Source organism: Opisthorchis viverrini (assembly GCF_000715545.1).
Source record: "Opisthorchis viverrini unplaced genomic scaffold opera_v5_87, whole genome shotgun sequence".
NCBI lineage: Eukaryota > Metazoa > Platyhelminthes > Trematoda > Opisthorchiida > Opisthorchiidae > Opisthorchis > Opisthorchis viverrini.
This window is the reverse complement of record NW_008751747.1, coordinates 865,234-880,676: the sequence shown is the minus strand read 5'-3', so window position 1 is coordinate 880,676 and position 15,443 is coordinate 865,234. Positions and strand designations below refer to the sequence as shown.

At 42.6% G+C, this 15,443-nt stretch overlaps 1 protein-coding gene across 1 annotated transcript; it reads left to right on the top strand.

Annotated features, from left to right (window-relative positions):
• Nucleotides 1-14,649: 14,649 nt before the first annotated feature.
• Nucleotides 14,650-15,417, top strand: T265_05061 (hypothetical protein; the record flags this gene model as incomplete). The annotated part of the gene is made up of 1 exon (XM_009169972.1): nt 14,650-15,417. The coding sequence occupies one exon, from the start codon at nt 14,650-14,652 to the stop codon at nt 15,415-15,417; it is 768 nt and encodes a 255-aa protein (XP_009168236.1).
• Nucleotides 15,418-15,443: the final 26 nt, after the last annotated feature.

Sequence of the window (15,443 nt, the reverse complement as noted above, 5' to 3'; positions counted from 1 at the left end):
TGTGCTCGTCATAATCGGGTTGCAAGGGAACTTGCAAAACGTCTCCGTCGACTGGGGTACACCGTCTTCGAGGAGTTGAGAACCCCTACTTCTACGTCGTTCATCAAACCTGACCTAATCGCTGTTCGAGATCGCCGTGCAACCGTAATAGACGTTAGCATAGTCTCGGATGGGCGTGGAGAGATAGTGTGGAATGAGAAGAAGCAGAAGTATGGTGCTGATGAACATTCCCTCGCCATAATCTCAGCCCTACATGCCATCGGTTGTGATATCGACTTTTTGGTTCACCAACCGATGATCATCTCTTATCGAGGGATCTGCTTTCCTCAATCCGCTAAGGCTGTTATTGGACTGGGACTTCCTAAGGTCGCAGTCAGTGTGTTTGCTTGCCATTGTGGGCTCCCTGCGTACTTATGACACTTTTATGCGTGGCACATGGAGCTGAAGGTACATTTTTGCCATTTAATCTCACCCCAGACCCAGTATGACGGTCACTTTGTGCCTGATGTGCGAGTCTTGACTGTGCTAGCGCATACTGCGCCTTGAAGAGCATTCACCATTGTTTGTCCTTTCTTTGGTTGTTAGTCTTTAGACGCCTGTTCCCATACCAAAATCTTTACATACTTTGGGATTCACCTCATCAGACTGGCACTGTCCTTGGCATGATTTCGAATGAGACGTTTCTCTCTTTTCTCCCACATTCTCCTGTTACTCTTTCGCATTCATCGCTTGCATTCACTTCTTATGTTTGTGACCATGCTCTTCAAAAATAAATGATAATTAACCCGTGGAACTACCTTGTAGCGTTCGTTTACAATTGCGGGATAGTTAGTGAATATCCATGAAAGTTCAAGAAGACGTGTGAGGGCAAGATGCATAGAGATGCTTACCATGCTCTTCAAAAATAAATGATACTTAACCCGTGGAACTACCTTGTAGCGTTCGTTTACAATTGCGGGATAGTTAGTGAATATCCATGAAAGTTCAAGAAGACGTGTGAGGGCAAGATGCATATGAGATGCTTACTTTCCTGTCCAATAGTTTGTAACCGTTTAGTTGGTGTTTGCTCACTTCTATTTATTGAATCCAGCGTATTTTGTAATTGTTCGTGATAATTCGGCTTAAATCACTTCGCTCCAAATAGGGCTATTGGTGAAACGTATGGGAGCAACATGGATGAATTCCAGAAGAAGCTGTCGAATCATCGTTCCAAAATAATGGAAAAAAGATCGATGAATATAGTGCTGCTCACGAAGTTACTGTGTAGATCACGTTTCGGGGCAGACGGAAGAAACACCGGCGCGATCTTCGTCAAACAGCAGCACGGAGCGGTGTTAAATGTCGGTTAAAATTTCTTGTCAGTTAATGAGGGTGATGAGGTCTTCTCTGCCTGTTAAGCTTGGGTAGGACAGTCTAATATCATGTTGACCGGGGTTTGGGACCATGTTATTCTGGTTCACGATCCCTCACTCAGCGTATGTGTACGATCTAACGCTCAAACGTTGGCCAGAGGGGCCTTCGTGTTTACTTGGTGCATAGTCGGCTTGGGTTATGAATGTCAGGTCTAGTTTGGTGTACCTGATAACTTAATTGATCAGACAAAGTTCTTGTACTGGTAGGGATAAATCCGTCGACCGAGTAACTGACAATTCTCAAAGTACGATATATCACTCCACCCCAAAAGTTCGATATTTGATTACGAACATTTGGTGCCTTTTTTTAAGTGGTGCATGATTTTGTATATTCATGAAAATATTTTGTTACTGTGGCCGACGAATATGCTGAGCTTTCAGATGAGCTCGACATGCTTTCAAGAAGTAGTCACTAGACGTCCTGTTGAGTACGTCTATGCTCAGATTATCTTCCATCAGAAAATCTTATTGATAAAAAATACTGGTGCTACCTTTGGAAAAAGTGAAAAGAAGACCGTTAAAAGTATTCGACCAGACAGACATGATAAAAGCGGATCGGACAAATTAAGCAAGCATTAGACGCTGCATTCCGTTCCAATAATTCTGGTAAACAAACGTGGAGAAACTCAGAAATTTCCACAAAATAATTCATCAGAGTTAGACCCGTAGAAAAGCCAAAAAACCTCCACTTCAATAGCGAACACATGGTACTCTAGAGGACACCCTGGTCTTTGCCTGGACTCTGTACTGGATCCGGATCTTATAAGGTTCGTCCAACTGAAACCTTGGTAGTTGTATTGATTGCAGATCAAATGGCTGGCCGTGCAACCGTTCTCTCATAAAAAGCATACTCCTAAGAATTGGATCGTAAAATCTAAGCGTAACTCAAAGTTCATTAATGGAGACCCCATCAGCGCTCAACCGTTCACGTTCGTGGCTTCAACTGTTACGCATGTCTGTTACTTACCGGTACAGTGCAGTGTCAATGTCCACAAACTAGACAACGGCAGATTGTTAGCGAACACATGGTACTCTAGAGGACACCCTGGTCTTTGCCTGGACTCTGTACTGGATCCGGATCTAATAAGGTTCGTCCAACTGAAACCTTGGTAGTTGTATTGATTGCAGATCAAATGGCTGGCCGTGCAACCGTTCTCTCATAAAAAGCATACTCCTAAGAATTGGATCGTAAAATCTAAGCGTAACTCAAAGTTCATTAATGGAGACCCCATCAGCGCTCAACCGTTCACGTTCGTGGCTTCAACTGTTACGCATGTCTGTTACTTACCGGTACAGTGCAGTGTCAATGTCCACAAACTAGACAACAGCGGGCAGATTGTTGAATTAATGATGTGCACTGCGGTCGTCCATTCCAAGACCAATCTCGTGATTATGGTTGGTGGTGCGATCACTTGGATATAACGACGGAAAAAGTCAAGGAAGCTTCAGCATATAGGACACGAACACGCACGAGTAAGAAGGTCAGGTTTGCAGATTCTCACACACAGACATGGGCTAATATATCAGTGTCGGAGTGGATGATCTCTGCGGCAAGATGAATGGCAGGTAGGGATGAGAAAAACAAGTATAGTAAGAAAATTCATGGGGAATTATAAGGGCATCAAGTTTAGGATTAGACCAATGACTAATTGCATCTGCCAATTCGATTACTGTGTCATGGAGTACAGACTTTCCAACATGTAATCAACAGATCACCACGGTGGACACAGTAATTTCCAAGCAGCAACCTCATACGGATGATACAAAATGGTGTATCCAGTTGAATAATTTGTTTGCACAACCACCGATGAGTAATTAATTGTTGATTACAACATCAATCATGTGTTTAGCCCTTTCATGAGTGTGATTCACGAAAGGTGTATTCTGTCGTGAATCAGCGTCAATTCAGTGAGTGCCAAAAAATGGTAGGGACTTTTAATCGTCACACTAATAAACATCGAATTCTCTGGCGTTTCAAATATTCATTTCCACTCGAGCGAAAAAAAGTGCAACTTCTAGCTGCATTAACCGGTTTGTAGGAAAGCCTGGACTTAAACTACTAACGTGCAAAAGTAGTTAAAGTAGGCGGATATTTTTTGAGCTATTCTATCCAACGGATGAGAGCAAAAGGGGACTAAACCCGCAAACAAATTTGGTTTTTCGAGAGAGTGACTAGGGAACAAGCTGATCCTCCCGTTTATGGTGTTTTTAAGCAACTGAATATGCTGCACCAGGCCGCCAATTATTCCATTCGGTACAATATTCGAGATATCGCGATACATGTGTAGAAGTAATACATTATTAATAGTTTATTGAAAATTCTGTGACAGTCCATCACCGGTTCCACCCTCCTTGTGGCTCATCAGGTAGGTGAAAACCCCGTGTTTCTAATAACCTTGTGTTTCACTTGAACGCATATTGCACGGAGTTCGAGAAATACTTTCATTTGCACACCTGGAACCCGGCTGAATATCTCCTTAATGATATATTTTAGGATATAGCTAAGAACTAATACTCGCAGCTGAAGTCCATGAAGTTTCCAGTTGATAGTGTTCTGAAGAGGGTTCACTCGCTTTAAGATCATTTTGGGGCTTAAGACCTGCAGAACTCTTAAAGCATTATATGATGCTCCGACAGGGTGCGGATCCAAATCGTGGGCGGTTAGTTCAGAGCTAGTTTAAGGGTGATAACTCCAGCTTTTTTCCCTAGGTCTCTTATTATTCCGACGGCAAACTAATCTCCACTCCGTAGATACCAGCTTACTCCGTCCAGGATCTCCCAAAACGAAGCATGTAGTTAATCAACAAACCATACCTCAACTAAACTCGTGGTACTTCATTCCTATCACTACTGGATGAATTTCACTGTCAGGAGACAGATTCCGGACTGCTTAACAAAAGGTTTGAATTCCTGTTGACTATATTTCGAAAACTAATGTTCGTCACTATGTTCTTGTTCACACTTGGATCTGCGATATCAAGGAATAAGATTTGCTCTAATCAATGTCATCATCATCATCATCATCATCATCATCAACGACAGCATAATATCAGTGTTCGACACCGATTCTTCCCTGCCGTATCTGATCAACGTTAGAATGAGCAAGCTATTCTGTTGTGTATTCGCAACCGACTTTACTGGCTGGGATGCTCGGACTCCTAGGCGATAGGTTATATGATTTCAACTATTCTATCTGTGATATTGATGGTCACAAACAGAAGTTGAACAGTTTTGTTGCGCCTGCTAGCAACCCGACACAGACTGGTAGAACGTAAGATGAATTCGGTTATTCTAACCTCCTCCTTGCTACTTATATATTATAAGTAATGGGTAAGGAATTTCTACCCACTCGTGCTGGTTTTTATATGAAATGTATTTGTAATGAATAAACACAAACGATAGTACAACTTACTTGCTCAGCATTATTTTCTTGTTTTTATGGAAACCCTGGCTTTGTAATTATTCCTTTCAATAATACCTGTGAAAACTGCAATTCGTTTATGGACGATGAACCTAGAACCTAGTTCACTATGGCGTACTAGAACATTCTTATTCAGATTGCACTATCTGTTCATAATTTATTTTAAACCTGTGTTATAATACAGGAAGCTTCACATCCTAGCGAAATACCGTGGCCATTCAAAACTGTGTATCATTATTCGCTAGGTTTAAGCTGTGTCGTTCCATTCCTAATTGACGTTTGGTTTTCCCCTGGCGGAAGCGATGAATTCAACCGCACTTGCCTCGTAGTGGAGAGTAAACAACTACCTTTTGAAACAAAATACACTGCACTTGGTGGTATTTTTATTAGGGAAAATTTTATTTCCGAGGATGACTATGTTCCACTCAGTATCCATGACAAACTAGTTAGCAGGTTCGACGGAGATTTCATACCGTTCCATTAATTCATTTGAAATTCCCTGGGTAAGTTCCATCCAGATGAATTAGATTTCCCAATCAAACCACGGTCATTTATACATTATCAGAATACCTGAAATGTGAAACCAAACGAACTAGTACTCCGTTTTAGAGAACAAACGGATTATTTCTACGGAAGTTCCATTCTGTTAAGGTTTTCAGGGCTTTGAAACTCTCGGTTGAGCTTGAGATGTCTCAATGGTTAAAGTGCGAAATAATCGACTGAAATGTACGTGGTTCGAACTCAACATCTGCGTCTCACCTGTCGCTGTCTAGGCCTAAGCCGATTTCGTGCTTTCTTCGAGTGACATGGTAGCCAATCAATGGACGTGTGTTACAGCCTAATGATTATCGCTGAACCATTAAGCTACCGTCCCTATCTGAGCCGTTTTCCGTAAGTTGCAGGTACGCAAAAACACCAGCTTATAAGAGTATTTGTTTACATCATTTTTCGTCGCATTATGTGAAGTAACACGATGACCTCAAAAGATGACTATGGTTGTGTTTCTCTCTCCTGGAAAGTCCTCCGTGTAGTGACGGTTTCTCTTACTGGACTATGAAGGAAATTATTACGCTCCATATGCAAGAGATGTCATCATTTCGGCACGCTGCCTAGTAGTGATGTGAATGGAGTGGCGATGAAAACAGGAGCTCGTTGGAATGGTTCTAATCTGGTCTGAGTAGAATTCGATTTGTTAGTCCGTATCCACCACACATGAGCTTAGATTTCACTTCATTTCCCTAGCCTGGATTCGAACCATGAAATGCGATGTGCTCAGGTATCATATGTGACCGTTGGTATGTTCGCTGAGCTGAGAAATTTGGTTACGGACGTTCCTTCACCCATCGATGTGACACCATCAGTGCGCTGACAGAGAGTGTGGCATGGCGTAGAGACCCGTCGCTGTCACATCACTCAACTGTAGACGTTGTAACCCAGGCGAGGGCTGTGGTGGTAGTACGCCTGACTCGAGCAAACACCAGCACGGTTCTAACACAGTAACTTCACCCTCAAAACACCAACCACCATACTTATTGACCGTTCCAATTCAGGTAAAACTGGTATACTGTATGCTTACATCACTCTCGTTTGAACGGTCGTCCTCTTGTCCTGGCGCAATCATTGGGGTGAGTCCACACCAAAAGAGGTCAACAGTGGACTAGAGTTTCGCTCTTATTAGAGCTCACAGCAGCGTGCTTCCTTGGCCGTTTGAACTCCACTCATCTGACACACGAAGCGAGCGTGTTACCACCACTCCACCAGCGCACACTGGATAGATCTGAATTTTCATGTCATAACAAGTGAGCACTTTTGCCCTTGAGTGATGCTTGTGGTAAGCTCGACGTCTCGGATGAAGACCTGGGTTGTAACGATCGACTGGTCCACCATCACGACTTTCCAGTCAGGTATTACCAAAGACACTTGAAACCTGCTAACACCCACAACTAAAGCTTCTACTCTCTAAAGGGGACGGAAATCAGCTCGACCCGCTAGCCAATGCAGAACTGCTAGAGATCATTTCCTCGAATTTGACAGCGATTTGATATTTCGTACAGTTCAGGAAGTAGTTTTGTCCCGTGTAATGCTATTTGGTCCCTTCGATGGATGGTCTTACTCTAAGAATGATATCCCACAGGGGCAAATGTATACGGAAAAATTTGAAACAACGCTCAAAATGTACTGGTATTACCTAGTGACATGTAATTCCAGCTTCCCTTGCACCATCTAGGGAGCGTTTACAGCTTACCAGCAGTTGTCTTTTATGAACGCGTGGCAGAACGCGACATCAGATTCACAGACCGAAAAACGTCAATCCAACGGCGCGTCTACAGTGGAACAGCGTGGTGATTCTTGCCCAGTGTTAAAAACCAGTGAAATGAAGCTGACCCCGTAAAATATCAATTTTATGGTATGGTTGGACTAACTGAAAAACTGTCACTAAGTTACTCCCAGGGTCAATAGCCTAACACAAAAACCCTAGTGAGTGGTCACCTGTCTATTGTTAAGCTCTGCGGGAACAACATATGGCCACAAATGGTATATTTAGCGATTAAGTTAAAAGTCAGCTTTGACTCGATACAAATGTCACCGATTCATTTTACCAAGACATGTTGCGGAGGCCAACAAAGGCGTAAGAACGAAGTTGTGTGAATGAAAACAAAAACACCGGAAAGGCATGTGTCTAATAGTCCACGAGTGATAGGAAATGCGTTATTGTTACTCACAGTACTCAGATATGTTCATATCCTCCACTCCTGAGGAAGGAAAAGTCCATCCGTTTAAGCCAAAAGTGATAACTTCTGTGAAGCTGTCGCTGCTGAAGACAACCGGTTTATTACTGAAACAGGCCACTCCTCACCCAGCGATAAGATAAATAGTTGTCTGATATTGATGCGTCGGTCGGAGAGTTATTATCATCAAACATTCCTCACAGACCAGGATCGTTGATAAGATGAAAAAGATAACCAGTCAGCACCCTTTCGGTGCCTAACTGCTATACCACGCGGGAAAAGTACGAGGGCTGGGATACTGGCAGGTTGCCCAAGCCTAGACAGGGAAGTCGAGCGGCAGAGGTCGACCTCGAACCACAGAACTTCCGGTCAGTAAATTCGTACTCTATCCACTTGAGCCATCTCGCCCCTCCAGGAGCGATGACACGACTCTCATTCTCCCCTGGGCTTTCTGTATCGTCAGTAGCTTCCTAGCTGGAGGCGTACACTGTTTTTTAATCACCTTCCTTTTCGATTAATACCTTGTTCGACTCCCATGCTGATGACTCCCTATAAGGATAAAACAGCTGTACAGTGCCTCCTGGCTTTTCAGCATAGACTGGCTTCACTTACAGGAGGAAATCTTCACAAAAATCCAAATCTCCTCACACTACCAACGAAACTAATCTCATTTGTCAACGGTTGCGCAAAACAAAGAAGGGATTTACTGTCCTCACCTGACGCCTTAGTTTTAGACAGAACACATTTCTTGCAGATCCTGTTGTTCTGGATAGGTGAAGTTTGAAGTTAAGAAGGAAACATCTCGGTTCAGGTGGAAATCGGAAGCTGAAATTACGTTTGAAACCGAGTTCTTTGCCAATTCACTGTTAGATCTTGTTGTCCGATTTATTATGCAGCAAAGATAACATGGCCGTCATAAGTAAGCACCAACTCACAATGAACCAGAGGTCTTTATTCCACCTTATTTCCCTTTGCTGGAGCAGTATGTTTCTTGCTATAGACAGGCGAATCACCTATGTCGCGACGATTGGATTCGTTACCATGCCAGTGAAAATGCCATTCTCTGTTGACTAGTTGATCTAAAGTAATGTTGAAGAAGAAAATCAAACGGATAACAGCCATCAGAGCAACGTGGACTAGTCATTCGAATTGAAGTGGCCCGAATCGTAAAATTATCAATTTCTCTTGGGCTTTGACTGAAGGTAGCTGTGGGAGGCAAAAATGGAATGTTGGAACACGGGCATGAAAATATTTTGGTCCTGTAACAAAATAAACACGTCCCAGCCTCATAGACTGGTCTAACACAATAGCAACACAAAATATTCAAAATTGAAGTCTGAATGGAAAAATATCGTGATATTTTGCAACAGTCCAATCTAAGGTGTGTTTAAATGAAATTTTCCGCCCACAAAATATTTGTCTTTGGGGCTAAATATAAGCATCACCCCATTGCTAATGCCTTTGCATCATAGAAAAGGCTGTGTCAGGGTAATAAATATTACTCTCACCTAAAATATATTGTATGGAACTTTCTTTACAGTATTTGGTCCAGCGGTTTTCAAGTAAAGGTGATTTGGGTTTAACGCGGTTCCACTGTATGTAATGCAGATCACGGCCTAACCCGGTGTCAATACCACTGATGAATCGCCACGCTGATTTCCTCCACGCAGTTTGCTCAAATTTACTATTTTTCACAACCATGTAAGTACCATTTGGATACAGGTCTCACAGATATACATCTGTAGTATTCCGTTTCCAAGAACATACCATCCACGACAAAGCTCAAAAATCTAACTTTAAGAAGTTCCCGAGCGGGAACCCTCCCCATATAATATCCATGGGTCCTAAAGAATGATTGCTTATTGTCCTGAAAAACCAGACACTCCGTACTTAAAACACAGCAGGAGATTTTGACCAAATGTACTCATTCCCAATACATCATGCTACTGTTGTTTAGATTTCGTGATCCTCACATCAGGATTTGCGTTTCTACAAGGCGGAGTTTGACGTAACACCAAGATGGCTAGTCCATACATGTATCGCGATATCTCGAATATCGTACCAAATGAAACATGAGGCGGCCTGGTCCAGTACACTGAGTTCCTTGAAAACATCACAAACGATAGATTCAGCTGGGTTCTAGGTGACTCTTTCGACAAACCGATTTCTTTCAAATGAGTGTATCTCGCTAATTTCGTGCAATTTGGTTTCAAGTAGAAATAAGGACGAAGGAAACGTGTGGACTGCGCCCATCAGGAAGGACGAAACTGGTCGTAAGCGGCCGAACAATTCGCAGCAAGTTTATGAGTAGTTTATTATATCCAATCAGATTATTGTTCTGCTTGGCGAAATCGCATAACCATTGCTGGGCTCGCACGAGTCAGTGTAGACCGATTTCACAGAACAACCACCTAATAGAGAATAAGATCTTTAAGGCATAAAAAATGTTCACCATTAGGCCAAGCGGAATTCGAATCGAATTGACGAAATTTCAGATCCCCTCATGAGGACTGATTCTCATGCGCTTCGAACAAAACGTATTTCCAAACTACAGTATGAGTAGGGAATCCGAAAAAGGAAATTTTTTTGTTTTCCTAATTATCATTTGCTGCACGCTGTTCAGTCCGTCCATATTGTGGTTAATCGGGAATGTTTGCCTCAGAATTATTTAGCCAAACAATAATCAACGAGCATCATTAGTAACTCTAATTGGGCTTGCCCTCAGAATTCCAAGTGTGAAAATTGGCCAAAGACACTAACTGTGAGGTAGAAACTCGTCTGGATAAGACCTTGAAATTTACCTCGTGCGAATCTTACGATAACTATTGCATATAATTCCGAAGAAAAAGGGAAAAACCGCATGTCGCTTTTACGAACTTTGAGCCTATGCTGTCACGTTGGTCACGGGGAACTCGAAGAGTGGTAGGGTGTCTTTTTGGTGTGTACGCTTACCTTTCCAAGGGACAATATAAAACGCACAATCATTCTACTGCGTATTTCACTCTCGAAAAATCTACTGAATTGTCTTTTTATTGGTCGCCCACAACACCATTTCTATTGGCCAAATGACTCAACATGTCGTATATATGGGAAACGAAACGCATCGCATCGCTCATTTTCTGACAGGAAAAATGAATCATCTTTGTCAAATACTATGGCTAGTGATCATTCGACCTCACGGTTCACTAGGAAGGACCTCTGGTAAGTTTCGCGCAATCAAATAAGGATCATGTAGTGTGTGTATCTTGAACAGTTCGCGTATGTTTTACAATCTTTGCCCTACTCGTGAATAGTGTAATCAACGTTTATGAAAATGGCACTGCGATTCTGTAATCACCACTGTCTATCACATAAATTTAGTTTCAGCCTTGAGCCGTATCCTCGACGCCTATGCCCCTACAAGTGAGTTCCTCGTAATCTACTGTTACCTGAACGGTGATCTTTGATTCGTAGATCCTTTATTCCGGTGGTATCATGAAGATATCATCTCGGCGTTTGATGAATATTTTATGTCATTTTCAGAGATCATTTCATGGAAATTTTGCGTGGCAATGAGGAAAGTGCTAGGCGAGTGGCATATTCAGTGCATCCAGCTAACGACTGTGTCGCTATGATACCGAAGGTTTATCAGGGAGAATTGTTAACACAAAATTATAGCTTCATAGAAGGACATTCGTCATACGTCAGAAAAAGTTAATTTTCAAGAAAGGGTTTGAATGTGGCATTTGGCAGCCAAAACGATTAGAATACTAAGTCGGCGGTGTGTATCTGGTAGTCCTAATGTTCATTGTTACGTGCACGGTGAATTATGGAATCCTCGAACAAGGGACATCTTCGACGAACGAAATGAGCCTATAGCAAGACAGTGATCATTTCTGGTTCGAAAGCACTAGATTGCGCCTGATTCTTTGTACAGATCATACTTGCATATAGAAAATTACTTTTATGGGTCTGCCTTATTTCTTTGAATCATCTTATCTACTGATGTCAGCTAAATTAATCACACACTTTAGTAAATGATCCAGGAGTCATTCAGAACTATGGTAATACACTGAATTAGCTGCCCTCGTTTTGGGCAAAACGCAGATATAATGCCTGGATAAATGATTTGATACCTAGTTTGTCGATTGTTAAAATCCAATATGCATAACTCTAGCAGCTCACGCAACGACATTTGGAAGGGATAACTCCTGTAACGCCGTGAAAGTTACCACCACACACCTTGAAACGGACGGCTAAGTGCTATATGATACTGATTTTGAAAAGTCTTTTAAAATTAACCTAACCTGTAGGCTCACCTTGGGAACTGACTCCAACCTTTTGGTTCCTCGTGCAACTCAGCGCAATCGTAATCTAACTGATCGTGGTCACAAGCAAATCTTCGTTTAGCCGAACAAAAAGTAGAATCGTTTACAGATGCTGACGAATATACGTAGGAAAACACCTGAGCTAGGCGAAACAGAGGCATGCTTGAATTCACCAACCGGCTTTATCAACGAACTCGTCTCTTGTTTGTAATTCCCAGATGTTACCCTGTACTCAGTCGGGCCTCTAAACAACGTGCGTCAGCCTCAGGCTTACCATTAGTCAATAAGATTCTAAACTACACTGGGTCAACTAGTTGAAGCACGCCTGTGAAGGACTCAGCTTGGAGACGTAGGGCAGCAGGCTGGCGGTTCTGACTGATCGTTGGTAGTGTTTCAGCAAATCCTTATCCGTCATCAGAAAAGCGGCAGCACCAGCTGCTTTAGGTTTCGGAATATATTTTCAATATACTAACTGTTCGCATTTTTTAAATATCTGCTGAATACTTGGGAGAACCATTTGCTCCTGTATCTAGACAGATAGTAGTATGCACAACACATGGAACTAACATTATCCCCCCTGTATTTTCCTGTTTTTCAAACAGCTCCCGCTATTTTTCCATTGAAGATCATACCTTATATGCTTACAGACTAATTTATAATGCGCACATAGAACAACAGAAAATACGCTTTGTAAGCTCCTTTTGGGAGTGATGCACCATAGCACCTATATCGTCCCAGACATAACTGAATGCGGGGCGCTTCCCTGACTGGTACACCTCAGTCACGATGAGACGACCGTTGTTTGGTAACGTCCATAATACCTGCCAGAATACAATCTACGGCAATGCATATTATATGGTCTCAACTTTCCTCAGTACGCCGCTCGCCATTTCGTGTACAGGATACGAACATACAGTAGATAACATTAAAAAAACACAAAAATACTGTGTCGACGATAAACGAAATTATATATATATATATATATATATACTGTCGCGGGTGCAAAGGCGCAGTGTTTTCTAGCTTGGATCCTGAAGAGCAAACCGTTTTTGCTACTCAACCCAAAGCGCATAGCACGAGGATAATCAGCACGTCCCCAAAATGTGGCTACCCAAGCTAACAAGACGTATCGAAAAACGCCAAACTTTCAACCAGGCAAGAGGTCAGTCACGATATTTATGGTGTTGCAATATCCAAGGCAAACAGACTCTGTCTATCATTCTGGGAGCAGCGTTTTAATAGCTATTTTTACTAGCAACGTAGCCAAAGCGCCCATGTTAAACCCTAAGCAAGTGTTGGTATGAGGCATCGTCATCTCGGTAGAAATAAATAGCCGTCCAAATCACTAGCCTTCAGTGGTAACGAAGCTTACACCTCAGTAAAAAGACTTAGCAATAGAAGCGCACCTATTTGTAACAAGTCAAATGTCATCATCATCGACAGCATGACATCAGTGTTCAACACCGACTCTTCACTGCCGTAGTTGTAAGTGTGTCGTGGTTGTACGTGGACTGGGATACTGTCAGGGTGCCCACACCTGTACAGGAGGACGATTAAGGTTCTCAGCCAAAGCCTAACCGCAAGCAGCGGTGTTTGGCGGGAAATGCAAATATGTTACCATTTCCATGGAACAAGTCGCCCCAACCAGGAGAGCCAGGAGACAGTGTTTGTCAGATCTCTGACCACTGACAAACCTGGTATGAAAGACTCTGCGAGTCTCGCGGGGACACTCTTCAGTATAGTTTAATGAATCGCTGAGGTGCGCGCAAACCGTCACTCCATGGTAAGGTCCAGTCTCTTCGTGACGGACGACCAAATGTAGTCAACAAGGCCATTTAAGTCAAGTTTACGACAGCACATTAGAGTGTTCCTTTAAATATTAAACAGTTATTGTATAAGCAACAAAATGCAAATAAACCGCGTCTTTCACAAGGCATGCTTCGGTACGAGCGTTTATGTTTACCGTGCAAACAACGCCAACATTTTCACATCTGCAAAATAATCCACTAAAATTAAGAGAAAAACATATAGCTTGTTAGTCTTTCGGGTTTTATGATCACATTCGGGCAGCCACGTTACTGGAGTATATTGTATATTTTTTGGTTTGTTTGATTCACGTCCCATGTAAACGTATCCAACTAAATTTTAGAGGAATTGAATTGAAATATGATTAAAGGGCTAGCACTCGAGGTAGAATTTGCTGTTGCATGGGTCCGTTAGTTTCCCTAATGTTTCGAGTGAAATTGAGAAGCCCATGATGATGCCGCACAACATATGGATTTATTTTACTCTCAACACCAGCTGGATCTACAAAAATAATTTTTCGCTTCCATTAAAGTTTATTTCTTCCGTAAAATTTTAAACTTTCTCACACTTTGCTTTCTTCAGGCTGGTGGACCGATGGAGACCTTGCTAACCATACGTATGCAAGTGTCGGAGATACACATGCAAGAAACAGTGAGAAAATACGTCATGCACATAAGGAAAGCACTTATCAAACTGAAAAGCGTGTGAATAGGATCAGGTTAGTTGAGCACTGCGAAAAAGCTTCCGATATGAGCATGCAAGACCGCGTTCTATACGAATGTACCTTGTGTAACAAAAAGTTTCCGAGGAAGTGGAGACTTGAGCGTCATAAAAGAACACATTCTAGTATAAGACATTATAGCTGCAGGCACTGCGAGCAAAAATATGCATACAGATGGGGTCTACAAGAACATCTAATTCGGGTCCACCAGGACAAGTGTTCCGGTAAGAAAATTCAGCAACACGAATGTCGGATGTGTCCAAAAACGTTTTTGAGAAGAGATCAGCTAATTCAACATATGCGTGCCCATTCAGGGGAGAAACCGTTTGGTTGCGAAATCTGCGAAGCGTCGTTTTCTGTTTACGGCAACCTCCAGCGACATCGTCAAGCGATTCATTCGAAGACAAAGGACACGCAACGGCGTAAAATATCCCACTCAGCTCAGGTCAACGATTCTTCTGTTTCACGTGATATTCAGTGGAATACCTCCGAGGGATCGAGTGATCTTGCTTGCTCTATTTCATTTGCCAAAAAAGAAAAAGTGTTATCTAAAGAAAAAGGGAAATCGGTTGGTGATCCTCTCTCAACGGCTGATGGAACGACACCATCGAGTCATTTCGGCAGATGTCCCGTATGCGGAAAAACCTTTGTCAACAATTGGAACCTCAGGCGCCATGCGGTTTTACATACAAACAGAGCCTTGCATGAATGCGACATATGTGAGCAGCAGTTCAAACACAAGGGTGGTCTGAAAGATCATCGCCTGTTGGTTCACTCAAACCGTGACGATAACGATTGCAGGGAAGTACACAGGTGCCGCGTATGCAGGAAGCCGTTTTTACGCAAGGACCTCTTAGGACAGCATCTTCGTGCGCATTCCGACGAACGTCCATTTGGTTGTAATTTGTGTGGAGCCAAATTTACTTTAGCCGGCAACCTTAGAAAACATCAACGTACGCTTCACCCACAGGAAAGCTCTTCAACAGAGTCCAGCGCAAAACCGACGGATTCTCACCGTTGACAGAAAAACCAAACATCATAACTATC